Raw genomic sequence first — 18,245 nt, forward strand, 5'->3', positions numbered from 1 at the left:
TTTGCACAAAAGTAGGCGGGACATTTCATGGCACTGCCTGGCACTGTGGACTATGGGGGAGATTTATCAAAGCCTAGTGAGATAAAGTGAAGAGAGAGAAAGTACTACTAACCAATCAGCTCCTAACTGTCATTTTACAGGCTATGGGGGAGATTTATCATAGCTTTGATAAATCTTCCCGTATATCACTAGATGTTCAGATATAGGGTTGTATGTAATAGGCTGCAGACTTCAAGCACTGGTGAGTCCCGTGCAAGACTTCCCCATTTTTTTTGAAGTAGCAGTCCAGGGCCGCAACTAGGGGGGGGCTAGAGGTGCACGTGCATCGAGTGGGGATTGCGGGGGGGTGAAAAAGCTGACTCGGCCATCTGAAAATGGCCGCTGCCAAAGAGGAGACTAATGCTAGAGGTCCTTACTGGACCTCTAGCGTCTGTCTCTTCCTTGGCGGCGGCCATTTTTGGATGGCAGTTTTCAGCAGATTCCATGCGGACTAGCCGTCCGCATGGACTCTGCTGAAAACGGCCATCCAAAAATGGCCGCCGCCAAGGAAGAGACAGATGCTAGAGGTCCTACTGGACCTCTAGTGTCTGTTAGCAGAGCGCAATGCACACAGCGTTCCCAGAAGTGCCGGGAACGCTGGCGCTGCAGGGAGAAGATGCTCAGAGCTGCATCTTCTCCCTTCAAATCCCCTGGCAAGGAGCATGGAACCCCATGGCAAGGAGCATGGAACCCCATGGCAAGGAGCATGGAACCCCATGGCAAGGAGCATGGAACCCCATGGCAAGGAGCATGGAACCCCATGGCAAGGAGCATGGAACCCCATGGCAAGGAGCATGGAACCCCATGGCAAGGAGCATGGAACCCCATGGCAAGGAGCATAAATCCCCTGACAACAAGCATGAAACCCCCTGGCAACGAGCATGTAACCCCATGGCAATGAGCATGTAACCCCATGGCAACGAGCATAAACCCCCTGGCAACGAGCAGGTAATTTTAAAGTAATTAGAAGCATTACTGTGGGGCATAAAATGGTGTCGGGCAAATATGTAAGTGTCACTTTGGTAATAGGCATTACAGTATGTGGCATAATGTGTAATGGGCATTATGGTGTATGGAATAATGTAAGTCACTATACCAGGGACGTCTGAGTAATGCACTGCTTTATGGAGGAGCAAGGACAAACTCCAGGTACAGGAAGGGAGGGGGCGCAAAATTGCTGCCTTGCACCGGGTGACAGATATCCTAGTTTCGGCCCTGAGCAGTCATTTAAAAGTTGAAATCAACCTGGTTTTGCCTTTTAAATGACTGCTGCTTTAAAACATTGGGCACTGCAGTCTCGCACGGGACTCACCGATGCTTTTAGTCTGGGGTTAGATCTTTCCTTCATTCCTAAGGGGTGTATTTACTAAGCAGTGTTGGGAGACAGAGTGAAAAGTGATAAGGTACCAGCAAATCAGATCCCAACTGCCATCTCACAGGCTGTGTTTGAAAAATGACAGTTGGGAGCTGATTGGCTGGCACCTTATCACTTTCTTATCACTTTTCACTCTCTCCTAACACTGCTTAGTAAATAGACCCCTAAATGATAGAGTGTCTTTTCAGCATTACTTTAAATCCATAATATTATAGGGTGCATTTAACAACATGTGAAATATCCTATTATACATATCAGAAGAGGGGGGAAAACTGCAGGTACACAAAGGCACCATTTGTTTGATATATTATATTGCCACTTTTTTGCTGCTCTGGGGGTTGTGGATTTCTTTGTGACCTATTATTTCCATTGACCTACTTCCCTGTAAACTGATCCATCTTGTTTCTAGGATGCTTTTAAAGAGCATGCATGGAAGAACGTGCTCTTAATCCAGTTATCGGACTATGGGTACAAGTCATTAAATTCCAGTGATTCGGTCATCAAGAAATCCGTGATAGAACCAGAACTTTGTGTAAGTTTTTAACCTCTTTTATTATTGAAATTGCTGCATATTTGCATCATATATACATAAGAAGCATGTGGTATGACATGAATGTTGACAGTCAGAGGGTTGACATTGTCATTAGGTTTAAAATGTCAACATGTTCAGAATGTCAACATTTAACATGTCAACTCCTAAATGTTGACATGTTGTTTTTCTTTGGTTATTTTAGCCTAAGCCTAACCCTACAAATAATAAAAATAAAAGTTGACATGTTGTTGTTGACCTGTTAAATGTTAACATTCTGAACTTGTCCACATTTTAACCATGACAACCTAAATGCTTATGTAAATATTGATTTTCGTCACTAATGACTTGTCGACATTCTGGTGTAGACATTCTGGCCAGAGGGCCGAAACAGCAAGAGAGCATCTGAAACTGAGGTTTGGAATGAAGCAAGTCACAGAAAACACTGTTCTGCTGAGTGAGTGAGTGACTGCTGTTGCTGCAGGTCCGAGGGCTCTCTGAGTTAGTGAGAACCAATCTGAGATAGCAATGTGTCCTGTTGCTAAGCAGCAGTCTAGAGAGGGGAGGGAGTTGGGGACTAAGCAGGGTCACGCCTGAGGCAGAAAGAGAGTGAGAGACAGCCTCCAATGAACCCATGAAAATGCCCTGGTGCAGACCATAAAGCCAGGAAGGAGTCAGGGGATGCAGAGCTATCAGAAATAAAAAAAACGAAACAACCATCGTAACACCATCAAATGATTTTCATCCGATGGTGGCAAACATGGGACCACCACCATCAAATGGTAAAAAACTACCATCGGAATAAAAACATTAATGGTTAGACTCCGGCCACCACTTCTCCAGCGTGATTTTCCCACTCACTCTTGACAAATAGGTGCCTGTATCCGGGAACAGCACTGACTTCCCATGGAAGTCAGCACTGTTTTTGGACATGGGCACAACGACGAGAAAGCTCAGCAGAAATCTGAAGAAATACAGGGTACATTGTGCAAAGAGGACATTGCTTATCACAAGCTGGGAGGGTTGTGCATGGAGGCATGCGCATTCCACCGCCCCGGGGACATGCTGCTGATAATGCTTACAGTAACTGCAATACAAATCTCTTATCCATGATCCTCCTGCCCTTCCCAGCACATCCTAGTGGCCGAGCCCTAGTCAGCTGCAGGACCGCAATAGTAGGGGGTTGTGACACTGATGAGATGTCAGGGAAGAACTGAGAATCGGGGGTTGTGGTGAGATGCAGGGGACTGTGGTGACATAACGTAGGATGTTATAAGATGACCAGGAGGCTGTGGTGAGATGAAATTGCTCCCGTGCGAAGCCAGGGTAGGCCGCTAGTTACTAATAAAATAATGACCTATTGGACCCTAAATTAACAGATGCTATGTTGTATTACCCTGTAGCTGGTTACACTGCCTTAACATACTGTACATATAAGTGTAAAGAAAAATGGCTAAAATGACACAATATCGGTCCTTTTTTTATTTAAGATTTTCCATATAGCATCTCTACATTTATAGCTGCAAATTTAGCAGTTTAAACCCAGCAGATGTTCTCTAAAGTGTGTTCAGTATGACAGGGATGCGGTCATAATCCCGACTCCGGGGATTTTGGTACTCAGAATGCCGGCGCCGGAATCCCCACACTTGTTAGAAACCCAAAGGTAAGTAGCGTGGTTAGGGCAGGGGCGAAACTAGAATGAGTGCAGAGTGTGCGGTGCACACGGGCCCCTGGGTGTCTCAGCCCTGCACAATTTTCCCAGCATTTTGCGCATGCGCAGTGAGGTAACTGCCAGGAAAATGATGCGACCTGCACAAAGTAGTACCCAGAGTTTACTACTGCTGCGGTCGCTGGTCAGCCATAAGTCTGCTGCCGGCCACTGGGAAGAGGGGAAGGTGCCCCGGACAGGGAATGCACAGGAGTCCCCTCTCTCAATACGCCCCTGGGTTAGGAGGAGGGTTAGCGTTGGGGTTAGGGTTAGGTACTAGGGGGAGGGTAAGGTTTAGGGTGCGGGGAGAGGGAGGTTTGGTTCAGGCACCAGGGAGGGAGGGCTAGTGTAAGAAAAGGGGGAGAGTTGGGATACCAACTGACAGGTGTCGGGATGCCGGCCTTGGATTTCTGACCACCGGGATCCCGAGCGCCGGCATCCTCTACCCAACCTGTATGACAGGTGACCTCCTAAGACTTTAGACAAATTCTCTTATTTATATATAACAATATGGTGTACACTCCTTTTCATGTGTTGATTTAATTATATTTATTAGGTTTTTCATGTTTTTGGTTTATTTCTCTAATTTTACCTAAGTGGCTGGCTTTATAATAATACATGAGTCATCTTATTGTTGCTCACACTATAGCAGTGCAGATATTATATACTTCTTTCAAACTTTTGTGATTTTTATTTTATATTATTATTATTATTATTATTATTATTATTATTATTATGTTACTACAGGTGGAGTCTCCCATATCCATATATTCCGAAATACGGAATATTTTTAGCATGACTGAGAAAGTGAAACCTTTGTGTACATTGAACCATCAGAAAGCACAAATTTATTAAAATACAGTATAAAATAATCTTCAGGCTGTGTGTATAAGGTGTATAAGGTATATGAAACTTAAATGAATTTCATGCATGTACACAAACTTTTTTTGATGCACAAAATTATTAAAAATATTGTATAAAATGACATGCAGGCAGTGTGTATAAGGTGTATATAGAACATAAAAGCATTCTGTGTTTAGATTTCGGTCCCATTCCCAAGACATTTCATTTCACTGGTTCTCGCCTGTTTCAGTGCTTATGTAAAAAAAGGCTGAGGTGTTGTTCCCATGGGGCATATCACACTCTGAAAAGCTTGGTCAATGTTTTTCCTGATGTTTAGGCGTCGGCAGGAGGCTGGAAATATAGGGAAACAGGAGGCTGGAAAGATAAGAGGGGAAGGTAGCTGGAAAGGGATGCCGTCAGTATGCTGGCACTGAATCCCAATGCATATCACAATCCCGGCACCGACATCCCAAACTCCGGGATACTGAAGGTAAGTAGCGGGGTGGGGGGGGGGTCAGGGTGTGGGGTTAGGGTTAGACACTAGGGGGAGGGTTAGACAGTAAGGGGGGAGGGTTAGGTTTATGGTGCGGGGAGGGGTGGTTAGGTTCAGGCACTAGAGGGGAGGTTAGGGTTAGGCACCAAAGAGGGAGGGTTAGCATACCGCTCAACAAATGTCTGTAAGCTAGCCCTGTCGGGATGCCGGTGTCAGAATTCTGACAACCAGGATTCTAACTGCCGGCATCCCATACCGATTCCCATGCCCCCTTGCCTTTGAAACCGGGAGGTTTGAAAGGCAAGGGGGCAGGAGACTGGAGTGCTATAAGGCAGGAAGCTCAGGTGACATGGGGCAGGAGGTGATACAGGGATCAGGAGGCTAGAATGACACGGAGTAGTAAGCTTGAATGACACAGCAAGCTCGAGGTGAAACCGAGTTGGAGGCGACACAGGGCAGGGGCAGGAGAGATACAGGAGGCTAGAGGGGATATGGGGCTGGAGATGACATTGGGAGCTGAAGACGATATCGCGTAGGAGGCTGGAGAGACACAGGTGGATGGAGGGGACATGGGGCAGTAGGTGACACAAGGAGCAGGAAGCTGGAAGAGACGGGGCTGGAATGGCGCAGGGATCTGGAGGTGACACAGCGAGCAGGAGGATGGAGGAGACACAGGGCAGGAAGCTGGAATGTTGCAGGGATCTGGAGGTGACACAGGGAGCAGGAGTCTGGAGGTGACAGTCAATAGGAGGCTGAAGATAACAATGGGCACTGGGCATGTAGCTGGAAAGACACGGGGAGAGATGAGACACACAGCAGGAGGCCGGAGAGGACACAGATGGCGAATCTGGTTGAACCTCTGTTGTATGATAATGACACTAGTTATATTCCTACACAAACAATGGGATTTCCAACATGAATAGTGAAGACACCGTCTGCCCAGGGAGGATCAATTTCTTCAGAGGTTCCACATCGCATAGAGGGCCCGATTCAGACACGTTCGCTAAGCTGCGGACGCACGGTATGGGCGATTATCGCATGTTTCCGTCCGGTAATCATGCGCTCATAGTACAATGACTGGACGCTACTTTGATTGACAGTGCCATTTGTGGGTGGTAACAGGGGAAGGTGCTTGTGAATGGGGGAATGGTCCTGCGAACGCAGGCGTGTCTGGCCATCAAAACTGAGTTTTATGGGTGTGCATAATTAGCAAAGATGTGTTATTGTACACGTCACTTGGTTGTATTTCAGCCTACAGTGATCGCAGTGCTTGCGGCGGGGTAAGGTCTACCGCAAGCGCTGCATACAGCTCCGATGGCTCTTGATGGTTCTGATTGTTCATACACTTCCTGGAGATGACGTATGTTAAGAGAGGAAAGTGGGCGTCTTTATACCGGCATGTGTTCGCTCTGCTGTCGCTCTCTAAGACCCAGAGGGCATCCTTACACCAGACACTGCGATCGTGGAATTTGCATACCTGGACCATTTTAGCTACGAGAGAGCGCAGCTTTGCGTCTGGGTCTGAATGAGCTCCAGAAACCACCAAATAGGTAAAGCCAGGTGTATTTTTATTTTGTATTCACATGCTGTGCCTGTGCCAAATATGTTATAATTGCACATAGTACATGAGCCAGGGTTTTGGAATTGCAGAGAGAGAGTCCAATGAGCTGCAAAACAAAAGATGTGTAAAAGCAACTCCACAGATGACATATTTTGTGTTGCAGATCATTGCTCTGTTCCCTCTCTACAAATCAATAACCAATGCAATTCTATTTGGCACATATACGGTACTATGCAAACAGTCCAGTCACAGTGACCCCACCCCCCCCCTCCCATCTTTCTTATTGCCCCCTTATCATTTTGCCAAGTATCCACCACCATCCCAGTGTCTACCCCCTTCCATCTCCAACCAGCCCACTGCCCCATAACAAGAACCCCTCCCAGCCAGTCCAATCAGTGTCCCTCTTCCTGGCGTCACCCACTGCTTCTACCTGTCACCCACTACCTCACCCTGACTCCCTATTTCTGGCATCACCCACTGCCTCTCTGTCACATTTATGTCTGATGAGAGTATTCTCATCCAAACCATAGATTAATTGTAAAAGTCACCAAAAGCTGAAATAATACTGTCTGAATTTTATGTCACTAGAATTTTCTCTTTAATATGTATGGGTTACTCATAATGCTCTGTTTTGTAGGTCTGTCACTAGAGTGGACACTGTATTGTAAATAGGTCACTATAATGCTCTCTGGGCCTGATTGAGCGCTCGCAACCGGGTCGATGGTGGCCCAGAGCGCATGCGCAAGACGGAGCTGGCTCTGTCGTGCGCATGCGCGAGACTCCGATAGCGACGGGCAATGTGTCGCTCCGAGTCTCGCACCAAAGGGGGCGTGCTGTCGATGTTGAGTGACAGCATGCCCCCTTTGGTGGGCGGGCCGGGGGGGGTGGCTGCCCAAACGGAGGCGTTCCCATGTGAACGCCTACCGTTTGGGGCCGGCCCCACTGACATCACTTGTGATGTCAGTGGAGAGATTCCGGCTCTGTTAGAGCTGAAATCTCTCTGGGGCTTGAGGCAACGAGATCCTACCACATGAGTCTCGTCGCAAGCCCGATGGTCGCGATGGTCTTGACCATCGCGACCATCTTCATGGCCGCTCGCTATAGCTGTGGGTGGTCACCCACAGCTATGCGAGCGGCCAGGAAGCCGTTCAAAAAAAAAAAGAAAAAACGACCGGCCCTGATTCAGAGCGAGAGCTGTCAGAGCATCCGGCTCTGAATCAGGGCCTTTGTTCTTTATATTGGTCACTGGAATGCACCTTGTACTATATATCTGTCACTAAAATACTTTGTGGATTGTGTAGAGGTTATTGTAATGCTATCTGCAGTGGCGTAACTAGGGTAGGGCAGGCGGGGCACGTGCCCTGGGTGCAGTGGGACCAGCAGCATGGGGGGCGTCGCCAGCCACTGTACCGGCCCAGCCTAGTTACCCAGTGTAGTGCCGACCGCAGTGAGTGCGGTCAGCGCTACTCATTTACACAGGACCGGTGCTAGGCTTCGCTGCGCCCAGTGCCGGTCCTGTGCTCCACAGCTGATCCCCGTCCCTCCCCCTGAGTGCTTACCCAATAGCGCCAGGCGGATGGTGGGTGGCCGACTCGGGCTGTGCATTTTTACACACATCACCGCCAGTGCAGCGGCGATGTGTGTGTTAATCAGCAACCAATGAGTCAGACATTGACTGCTGCAGCGCCGACTGCAAGAGCTGGGCTGGAGCTCACTCATGAGCTCCGCCTTCCGGCTCCTGCAGGGGGGATGACTACTACTGGGGGCACTACTGGGGGGGAACTACTGGGGAAGACCTACTATTGGAGGCACCGCATCGGGAGGGGGACCTCTACTGGGGAGGACTACTACTGGGGGCACTGCATCGGGAGGGGAAACCTCTACTGGGAGGGCTTACTACTGGGGGCACTGCACTGTGGGGACTACTACTGGGGGCACTAAATAGGGAGGACCACTACAGGGGGAACTGCATAGGGGGGGGATCACTACTGAGGGCCTGCATAAGGGGGACCACTACAGGGGGCACTGTATAGCGGGGGGACTACTACTGGGGGCACTATATAAGGAGCTTACTACTGGAGGCACAAGGGCCACTGCACTGGGGGGGACCACTACTGGGTGCACTAAATAGTTAGGATCATTACAGGGGGAACTGTATAGGGGGCACTGCATAGGGGGGACCACTGCTGGGGACACTAAATAGGGAGGACCACTATAGGGGGCACTGTGTAAGGGGCACTGGCATAGGGGGCCCTGCATAATGGGGACAACTGCTGGGGTCACTGCATAGGGGGAGGACTACTACTGGTGGCACTATATAAAGGGCACTGCATAGGGGGTACCACTACTGTGGACACTGCATGGGTGGGACTATTACTGGTGGCACTATATAAGGGGCTCTGCATAGGGGGGACCACTACTGGGGGCACTAAATAGGGAGGACCACTACTGGGGGCACTGCATAGGGGGGACTACTACTGGGGGCACTATATAAAGGGCACTGCATAGAGTGTACCACTACTGGGGACACTGCATGGGTGGGACTACTACTGGGGGCACTTAACAAGAGGCACTGTAAAGGGGCACTGCATTCAGGTTCAGAGTGAGGAGAAAGGTGTGTGTCATGTTGACATGCACATTTTTAAGTGACCATGCCCTTTTGACCACGCCCATTGTTCACCCCGTGCCCCCGCGGCGCGCGCCCATAGGGGGGGGGGCTCCATTTTTACATTTGCCCTGGGCTCCAAATACCCTACTTACTCCTCTGGCTATCTGTAATTTTATAGAAGTCACTGGTAGAACAGCTGGGGCCACATGCTTGTGCTTGCCCACCCAGGATGAAAGTTGCCAACCAGCCCCTGTGTGTGGCATACTATGAATTTGGGGTACTACTGTGTGACATACTATTAAATGGGGTCAGGAATGGGCATGTGGTGGGATCAGATGGGCCTGTTGGAGGTCTGAGCGGCATGTGGGGTGGTCTATACATTTTTTTCATAGATTTTGGCAGGGGATGATGGTTTGACTCCTAGGGGCCTATGTAATAGGTTGCGAGCTACAGCCGCTGCGGGAACTCTTTTAAAGGCAAAAGCAACCTGGTTTTGCAGATTTATTATGAAAGTACCAATATGTAAAGGAAAAGGGGGGAATTTTAACTGAACTGTACTCCTTTTTTGGAATGTAGGGGAATAGATTGAAATTTTTAAATATCATTGAATAAACCACAATTTACACTATATGTGGGGAACGAAGAAACACCCAAAGAGAAGCGAGAGGGAAGCAGGCAGTGAGAGATGCAGGGAATGCGAGAGGGAAGCAGGCAGTGAGAGATGCAGGGAATGCGAGAGGGATACAGGCAGTGAGAGATGCAGGGAATGCGAGAGGGAAGCAGGCAGTGAGAGATGCAGGGAATGCGAGAGGGAAGCAGGCAGTGAGAGATGCAGGGAATGCGAGAGGGAAGCAGGCAGTGAGAGATGCAGGGAATGCGAGAGGGAAGCAGGCAGTGAGAGATGCAGGGAATGCGAGAGGGAAGCAGGCAGTGAGAGATGCAGGGAATGCAAGAGGGAAGCAGGCAGTGAGAGGTGCAAGGGAGAGGGAAGGCAAGGTGAACATGGGGTGAATTTCCTCACATCATACTGTATACTTATATATGTTTTATATTCTACTACATGGTGATAAAAGCATCTAAAATTAAACTCATTTTATCAAAATGCCTAAAGCTGCGGGGAAGGGGCGGGGATGTTGAATTTAAGAAATTAAAAATGCTGCTTGCATAAGTATTGAACACATGCAGACTACTACTTGGTAGAACAAAGGTAAATAATCGAAATACAATGCCAGGGGTGTATCTAGGAGTTCGAGCGCCCCTGGCAAAGTAAGGGACTGGTAGTCCCCATGTTTTTGGAATAATTACAGTCTGTACTTATAAACTTCCTACTTGAGGGCACACTGAAGTGACCTGGGCCTGCCTAATTAAACTTACAGCACCCTGGGCCTAATGCCCAGGGTCACTTGCAGTGGCACGGGCCTAATGCCTGCCTATCAGTGCAACGGACCTGAGGCCTGACTAACCCCATGGGCCTATTGCCCGACTACCCTGGTGGTTTAGGGAGAGGTTATTTTATATAAAGGCCTCACACATGGCCTACCTGTTACACTGGGAGAGAGTGCTGTGGGGGAGCTTTGTTAGCTCTTTTGCTTCTCCCACTAGCAACACTCTCCGGTCCTCCGCTTCTTGCTGCATCTGCTGGCTCGTCCTGGCCAATGGCATCTTCCCCTCTTCTGTGGCTGGCTTTTCCTTCTTCTTTTCTTCAGAAGATATTTTTTTGCTCCTTCTGTGCTCCTCTCCCTTTACAGCACCTCACCCCTCTTCTCACATCACAGCACCTCTCTCAGCTTCCCTCACAGCACCCATCAGATATTACAATACAGCACCCCTCTCTGTTCCCCTCCCAGCACAGCACCTTCCCAGCACAGTGCCCCTCACCCATTACAGCCCAACACGATTCCCGTAACTCCCCTCACAGCACACCTGCTAACAAAGCAGCACAGCTTTCCTCACAGCACACCACACCTACCCTCACAGCACGCCACACCTTCCCCTCAGAGTCCTCGGCAGCATTTTGATTTGGACCGCTGCTTGCCAATCATGGCTCGTGGACCAGCAGCCAATTGGGGATGGCCACACATCTGCCCGTGATTGGCTCACGGCTGGTGCCAAATTTAATATTGCCACCGATTACCCCTGATTGGCCGCCGGTTCCGAACCACGGTTGGCTCGCGGCCGGTGCCGAATATAAACAGACGTCCGCAGTCGCTTGTTGACCGGCGCTGGGACAGTGATATACCGGCACTTCACTTCAGCAGCTGGTACTGACATACTTTATTCTAAGGAGAATAAAGATTTAAAAAGCCATGTACTCTGCTATGGAAAAGCACCTGTTTTAGATGCTTTTAAAACATATTGTGAATAAATTATAAGGTACAAGTGTATAGCATATTTCTGTGAAGGTAGCGGCAAGACCTTTGTAAGGTAATAGAATAGTAATAGAAAATTGAATTCTAAAATACCCCTACTTCTTTACAATTTCTTATTCTGACCCAGACAACTATTCTGCTCTAAACTCTAGGTGACCTTGGGCCTGATTCAGAGCCGTTCGCTATTTGCGGTCGTTCGTTCAAAAACAAGGGGTGGCTATTCAAATGATCCGTTCGCAAATTGCAGTCTGTTCACACCTCTAAGTCTGAACGAGCGAGCAAAACATACGCTCGTTTATTTGATAAAAACGCCCCCTGGCCGCACGCACCATACGTCATGTCCGCTATTTATTAGATTAATCGAGTACATCGTACAGCGTATGAACTGCTCGCTATTCTTGTGGTTGGTGTTTTCAACCGCTATTTTGCGAGCAGTTCTGAGTTAAAAAAAACCAAGTGACGTGGTCAATGACGCTGCTGTATTAATTATGCACTCCCTTAAAACGCCCGTTTTGACCTTTAAGCACGCCTGCGTTCGGATCTCCACTCCCCGTTTTCAAGCACCTTCCCCTGTTACCACCCACATACGCCTCATTCTGTCACTCAAAATAGCAGGCCCTCGCTATATTGCGTACCAACGATTTTCAGCCGCACTGACTGGTTCGCGCATGCGTACTAAAAACCGTACGCATGCGCAGATGTGCGAACATCGCTCGGAACGAGCGTACTGCCGCTAGCGAGCGGCTCTGAATGAGGGCCCTTGTTTCTTGATCATAGAAAAGTAAAGTTCTGCAGGTCATTGCATCACATTGCTATGTCCTTAAGTAAACTATGTATCCTTCAATAAACTGTTACCATTAATGTTTCTAATTGAAGCACACCTGGATTTAGAGCCATAGATTTGCTGTAGGAAACATCTTGACTGTCGGAAAAAAAACAGGGAAAAAGTGGGAGCCTGGGGAAATATGGGAGGATTGAATGGCATCAATGTGATTTAGTATTTTCTGAAAACAATACATACCTGTGAACAGCCCCAATTTATGACATGCGAGAAAAAGGACCTTGATTTTGCTCAATATGGGAATGGTTTGGGTACAGTTTGTACAGAACTGGAGTTAACCTTAAAGCCGTTACACACTAGACAATGTCTAGTGTGTACTGACCGCGTTAGCTTTCTATTGTGTTGTATATTATCCCAGTTTTTCAATATATGTGGGTATTAGTGACACAAAGAGCAGGGAAACTAAGGGTGTGCAACAGAGCGCAGGACTCTGTGGGTGGCGCCATGATGCTCGACGGCTCTTGCTTTTTGCTAGCAGGGTGCCTGGAATGGCACCCTGCAGCCAGGATCACAGCTGCGGCACCACTGAGACAGGCACCCTGCAGAGGATGCTCCAGTCAGTGTTGCATTTACTGTTGCTGCCAGCCCCGCAATGTAATGACGTTATGCTAAGAGGGCGGGCCGGCGCATTTAAGCCCTGTCATGGCTCTGACAAAGAGACTACCAATGACAGGGCCATAACTAGGGGTGTGAGAGGGGTGCCATCACACAGGGTGCAAGGCCCTAGAGCCAGCATAGTCGCTGCCCCAAGGCACCAGCATGTAGCTTGCAGGTTTCCTGGAATGGCACTCTGCAGTTAATAGCACTGCTGCAGAGCAGCCTGGAGTGTCCAAAGGGGCGCTCAGAGCAGGCAGCCTACAGAGCGTCCTAAGCAGGGCCGGCTCCAGGGGTTGGAGCACCCTGTGCCGGCTGTCTACACTGCGCCCCAACATCCGAGCATGACCGAAAATGAGTGCGTGGCCTATTTACCATAGACCACGCCCCCTACATTACATTATTTGTAGGCATGCCTGCATGGCACGCCTGCAAACAACGTCAAGCTGGGGGGGAGCCTCATTAGATGGGCTTCCCCTAGTCCTCCCCCTGTCACTGAATGGATGCCGTGCGCATGCGCGCAGCATCCATTCAGACACCGAGATGGGGCACAGCTGCTGCAGTGGGGGTCTCCAACCTCCCGATTTGACCACCCGCAGGCCACTTTGACCCATGGGTCGAACAGCAGGACAGTACTGTCCCACTGAAATCGGGATGTTGGGGAGGGGTGTGCCCTCTATGGGTGGCACCCCTGTTTGACTGCACTGGTCGAACACCCCTAGAGCCGGCCCTGGTCCTAAGGGTTTAGTGGCGGACCTGGCACAGGTTGGCATAGAGCCCTCTTTGGCCCTAAACTATTGTGATATTTTGCACACCATGAATTTTACTTTTTATATCTGTCCTCTCTAATGACAGCTACCATCATGTACTCTCTGAGCAGGTAGCACAACTTTTACAGTGCAGAAATTGCTGTGCGACCGTTAAAATGAAGATGCAGATAGAAGCATTATGACTTTCAAAGAGTCAAAAACTTAGGGGAGCTTTAACCACTCTTACAGTACCTTCCTTTTCCCACTATATCTGTCTAGCAATATTTCTTCATGTGAGTGCTGTCACAAGATTACGTGTGTGTGTGTGTTGGAGTGGAGTATAGAGGGCAGGATAACATAACCTACATACAGGCTTACATACTCTCCTGAAACCTCCTGGAGACTCGTAGTAGAGAAGGTCACCCTCCTGTATCCTGACCACATACTAGTCAAACAGGTGACAGGAGGTGCATGGTGACACAATTCTCAGTGAATTACAAAATCATACAGTAGCCTCACCCAATATGAATAAAGTTTTGATTCACAACATTGCATCATGGGTCGAGGCCAAATGACACAATTCGCCCAGAGCCCCTCCCTCAGTGTCGTCCTGCTTCTCCCTCAGGGCCAACAACAAATGTACCCAAGTATGGGCAAAGATAGATTACATCAGCTCTGAAAATGGAGGTCATATACCAATTAAAAAATTTATAATTATGCACTCTTTAATTAAGATGCCAATTTTTATTTTAAATATATTTTTATGGACACTCTTATCTGAGATTTGGTTTATTTATTTATTAATTAACCGTTCCTTATATAGCGCCAGCATATTCCATTGTGCTTTACAATCGGGAACAAACTAATAAAACGAGACTGGGTTATAATAGACAGACATAGAGGTAAGAAGGTCCTGCACACAAGTTTAAATTTGTTAGTGAAATAGGCATTGATACATGAGGATAAGTGCTACATATTGCATATTAGTCCATCCAGATTGCAGGGGCTCTTGGTGGGCTGTATGATCCAGTCTCCTAGGGTCAGTGGGAAATGAAAGCAAAGAAAGGCATAATATGGAAGTTATGTGTGGAACATGGCTGTCGGAATGGTTTTATGTTTGGGAGGGCGATATATCATTTAATTTTGGCGCCCCCCCCTCTCTCTCCAAATTAATTTTTGCTGAGCCGCCGCGGCACAAAAACTACTGATTTTCCTAGCCAAAATGTTTTTCCCTAAACAAGATGACAGCTGCCCAGCATGGAACGTTAATATCAGAGTGCACTTGCATGACATGGTTTCATTAATTTAAGGATATAACATGATGTCACGTTGGTGCTCCGTAAGATGTTGCAAAATGGATTACCGCCGTGTCTGTTAACGGAGTCATGAGGTAAAGTAATGTATGTGGTGTATGTAATTCGCAGTCATCGCCATTTTACTGTTGTACCTGGCAGATTGACCGGACTACGAACTCTAACTGCAGGATACTCCAATAAAGTGGCCGTGATTCTCCATATTACTGAGTGGACAATGAAACACTGCCGTTGGCTGCCGCTGAGCTGTGTCCAAGTCTCATACCTACCCATGAAGCCACCTCCAGTCCTAGCAGTCCATAATGAGACTCCACCTGTTATTGGCACAGCCAGCCATCTTTATCGCTGACGCTGCCCTCTCATAGGGCGGGAGCAACAGCAGCCTCTGCCCTATGTGTGAGAGCTCGGGGCTGCAGGCATTGGATGTTGCATAACGCACAGGGGAGTGGGAGGAGCAGCTGTCAGAGACCCAGTCTCCCTGGTGCCTTTCAAATGTTTTGGGTGTGCCACGAGCCCCCCCTTGCCCCCTCCCCCCTGTTCTGATGATGCCCCTGGTGTGGACTGTATAGAAGGGATATAGGGGGTCATTCAGACCTGCTCGCGAGCAAAGGACGCTCGCAAGCGGGTCGATGTTGCCCCACTGCGCATGCGCACGACTGAGGGAGCTCCGTTGTGCGCATGCGCGAGACCCGGATAGCGACGGGCTCTCCGTCGCCCATGGGAACGCCTGCCGTCTGAAGCCGGCCCCACTGACATCACTAGTGATTTCAGTGGGAGTGATTTTGGCTCTGATAGAGCCAAAATCACTCCTGGGCTTGCGGCAGCGAGACCCTACTGCAGGGTCTCGTCGCAAGCCCGATGGTCGCGATGGTCAAAGACCATCGCGACCATCTTTTTGGCCGCTTGCATATGCTGTGGGTGGTCACCCACAGCTATGTGGGCGGCCAGGAGGCCGCTCCATTTTCAGGTAGGAGGGCACTGGTTCAGAGCGAGCGCTCTGGTCAGAGCGTTCAGCTCTGAATCAGGCCCATAATTGGGTAGGATAGCTTATGTTGGTTATCTGGATGGTTCTGAAATTCGATAAGCTTGCCTGAAGAGGTGAGTTTTCTGGGAATGTAGGTGCAGCCCAAAAAAAGTCCTGTAACCAGTGAATGGAAGAAGGTAATGATTAGTGTGTATGAGAGACTGAGAGCTTGTGCAGAGCAGAGAGGTCAGTTTGGGAGATTTTTTGTGATAAGAGAAGAGATATATGTTGGTGTGGTTTGGTTAATAGCTTTATGTGTAAGTAAAAGTGTTTTATGTAGAATACAGTGGAGGGACTGACAGAGCAGAGCAACAGACAGTGAATGTTTAGCGAGGAAGATTGGCCTCACAGCTACATTTAAAATGGATTGTAGTGGTGAAAGTCTGTTTTGGGGAAGACCAGTAAGAAGACTATCGCAGTAATCAATGTGGGATATAATGAGTGCATGTATTAGTTTTTGCAATGTCTTGTGTAAGATATGAGCATATTCTATTTTTTAGATGTATGTAACAGGATTCGGAAACAGATTGAATGTGGAGAACAAATGACAGGTCAGTCTAGGATGACACCTAGGCAGCGAACATGTGGGGTAGAGTTGATTGTCGCGTTATCAACAGGGATAGAGATATCTGGTTGGTAACTACTATTGGCTATTGGGAATTTTATTAATTCTGTTTTGGACAGATTAAGTTTGAGGTGACGAGATGACATCCAAGAAGAAATGACAGAAAAACATTCAGTAACACGAACCAAAATAGATTGGTCACAATCTGGAGAGGATAGGTAGATTTAAGTATCATCCATATACAGATGATAATGAAATCCAAAAGACCTGATACATTTGCTAAGAGAGGTGGTATAGATTGAGAAAAGCAGAGGACCTAAGACCAGGGACGTATCTATAATGGGTGCAGGGTGTGTGGGGAACACTGGCCCCTGGGTCCAAGGGGGCCCCGCACCGCACACCCTGCACCCATAATATTACTTACCTCTCCGGAGTCCCACGTCGGCGCGGGCGTCCGGCACTGTAAAACGACTGGGAAATGGCCACTGCAGCCCTTTTTCCGGTGACCTGTGCATACACTATAGACTCGGGGCACACTCTAGTGCCCAGAGTCTATAACTCCAGCTCTGGCCGCACACAGCTCAGTGCGCTGATGGCCACCGGGCAGAGAGGAGGGGGCCCGTGTCGGAGACTGCACACTGGCCCCCTCCTCTCTAGAAACGCCCCTGCCTAAGACTGAGCCTTGCGGTACTCCAACTGATAAAGGAAGCAGAGAGAAGGTGAATTCAGAGAAATGAAGACTGAAAGGGAGATTTCATAAGTAGGATAAGAACCAGGATAGGACTGTGTCCTGAAGACCTAGAGATTGTAGTATTTGTATGAGAAGAGAGTGGTCAACAGTGTCAAATGCAGTAGAGAGATCCAGAAGCATAAGTAGCGAATAATGTCTTTTAGACTTTAGCAGAGATTCAATCATTCACTACCTTAATCGGTGCTGTCTCTGTAGAGTGTTGGGAATGAAAGCCTGACTGAAGGGGGTCCAATAGGTTTTTGTGAGACAAGAATATGTGGCGAGTGTAGGCAAGTCTCTCTAGTATATTGGAGGTGCATGGAAGCTGAGATATGGGACGTTAATTTGAGAAAGAGTTGGGGTCAGAATTCTGTTTTTGTTTTTTTCAGAATAATAGTAATCATTGCATGCTTGTTGAATGATTATGGAAAGATTCCAGTAGAGAGAGAGATATATTACAGATTTTAGTTACGTTTGGGATGAGCACAGGAGACAGAGCTTTATTGATTAGTGAGGATATAGGATAAAGAGGAGAGGAAGTACAGTAGGAATATGAAAAGAGTGTAGAAATGTCATCTTCATTTGTGGGATCAAATGAAGAGATGGTGCCTGAGGGTTCAGGGAATGAAATGAGCAGGTTGTTGGCTGAGGAAGATCATAGCAATTCATTTAGGACCTTATCAATTTTGTCCTTGAAATAGGAAGCAGGATCTTGTGCACTGATAGTAGCTGGTGGGCAGGGTGTGGGAGGTGTAAGAAGTGATTTAAATGTATTAAAAAGTTGTTTGAGCAGAGATGATTTTAAATCTATTTGGCAGTGTCAAGAACCTTTAAATAGGGGTGATAAATAGTATTATATGTTAGGAAGTCACTCCAGAGTATGCGATTTATACTACTGATGTTC

At 48.1% G+C, this 18,245-nt stretch overlaps 1 protein-coding gene across 1 annotated transcript in view; it reads left to right on the forward strand.

Annotated features, from left to right (window-relative positions):
• Positions 1–18,245, forward strand: part of ATP13A4 (ATPase 13A4) — a 178,474-nt gene that overhangs the window by 8,422 nt on the left and 151,807 nt on the right. The window contains exon 3 of the mRNA XM_088444816.1: positions 1,824–1,946. Coding sequence (XP_088300942.1) covers positions 1,824–1,946 — 123 coding nt within the window. The remainder of the gene's footprint in view (positions 1–1,823; positions 1,947–18,245) is intronic.

This window comes from Taudactylus pleione, unplaced genomic scaffold, assembly GCF_031769625.1.
Source record: "Taudactylus pleione unplaced genomic scaffold, aTauple2 ptg000372l, whole genome shotgun sequence".
Lineage (NCBI taxonomy): Eukaryota > Metazoa > Chordata > Amphibia > Anura > Myobatrachidae > Taudactylus > Taudactylus pleione.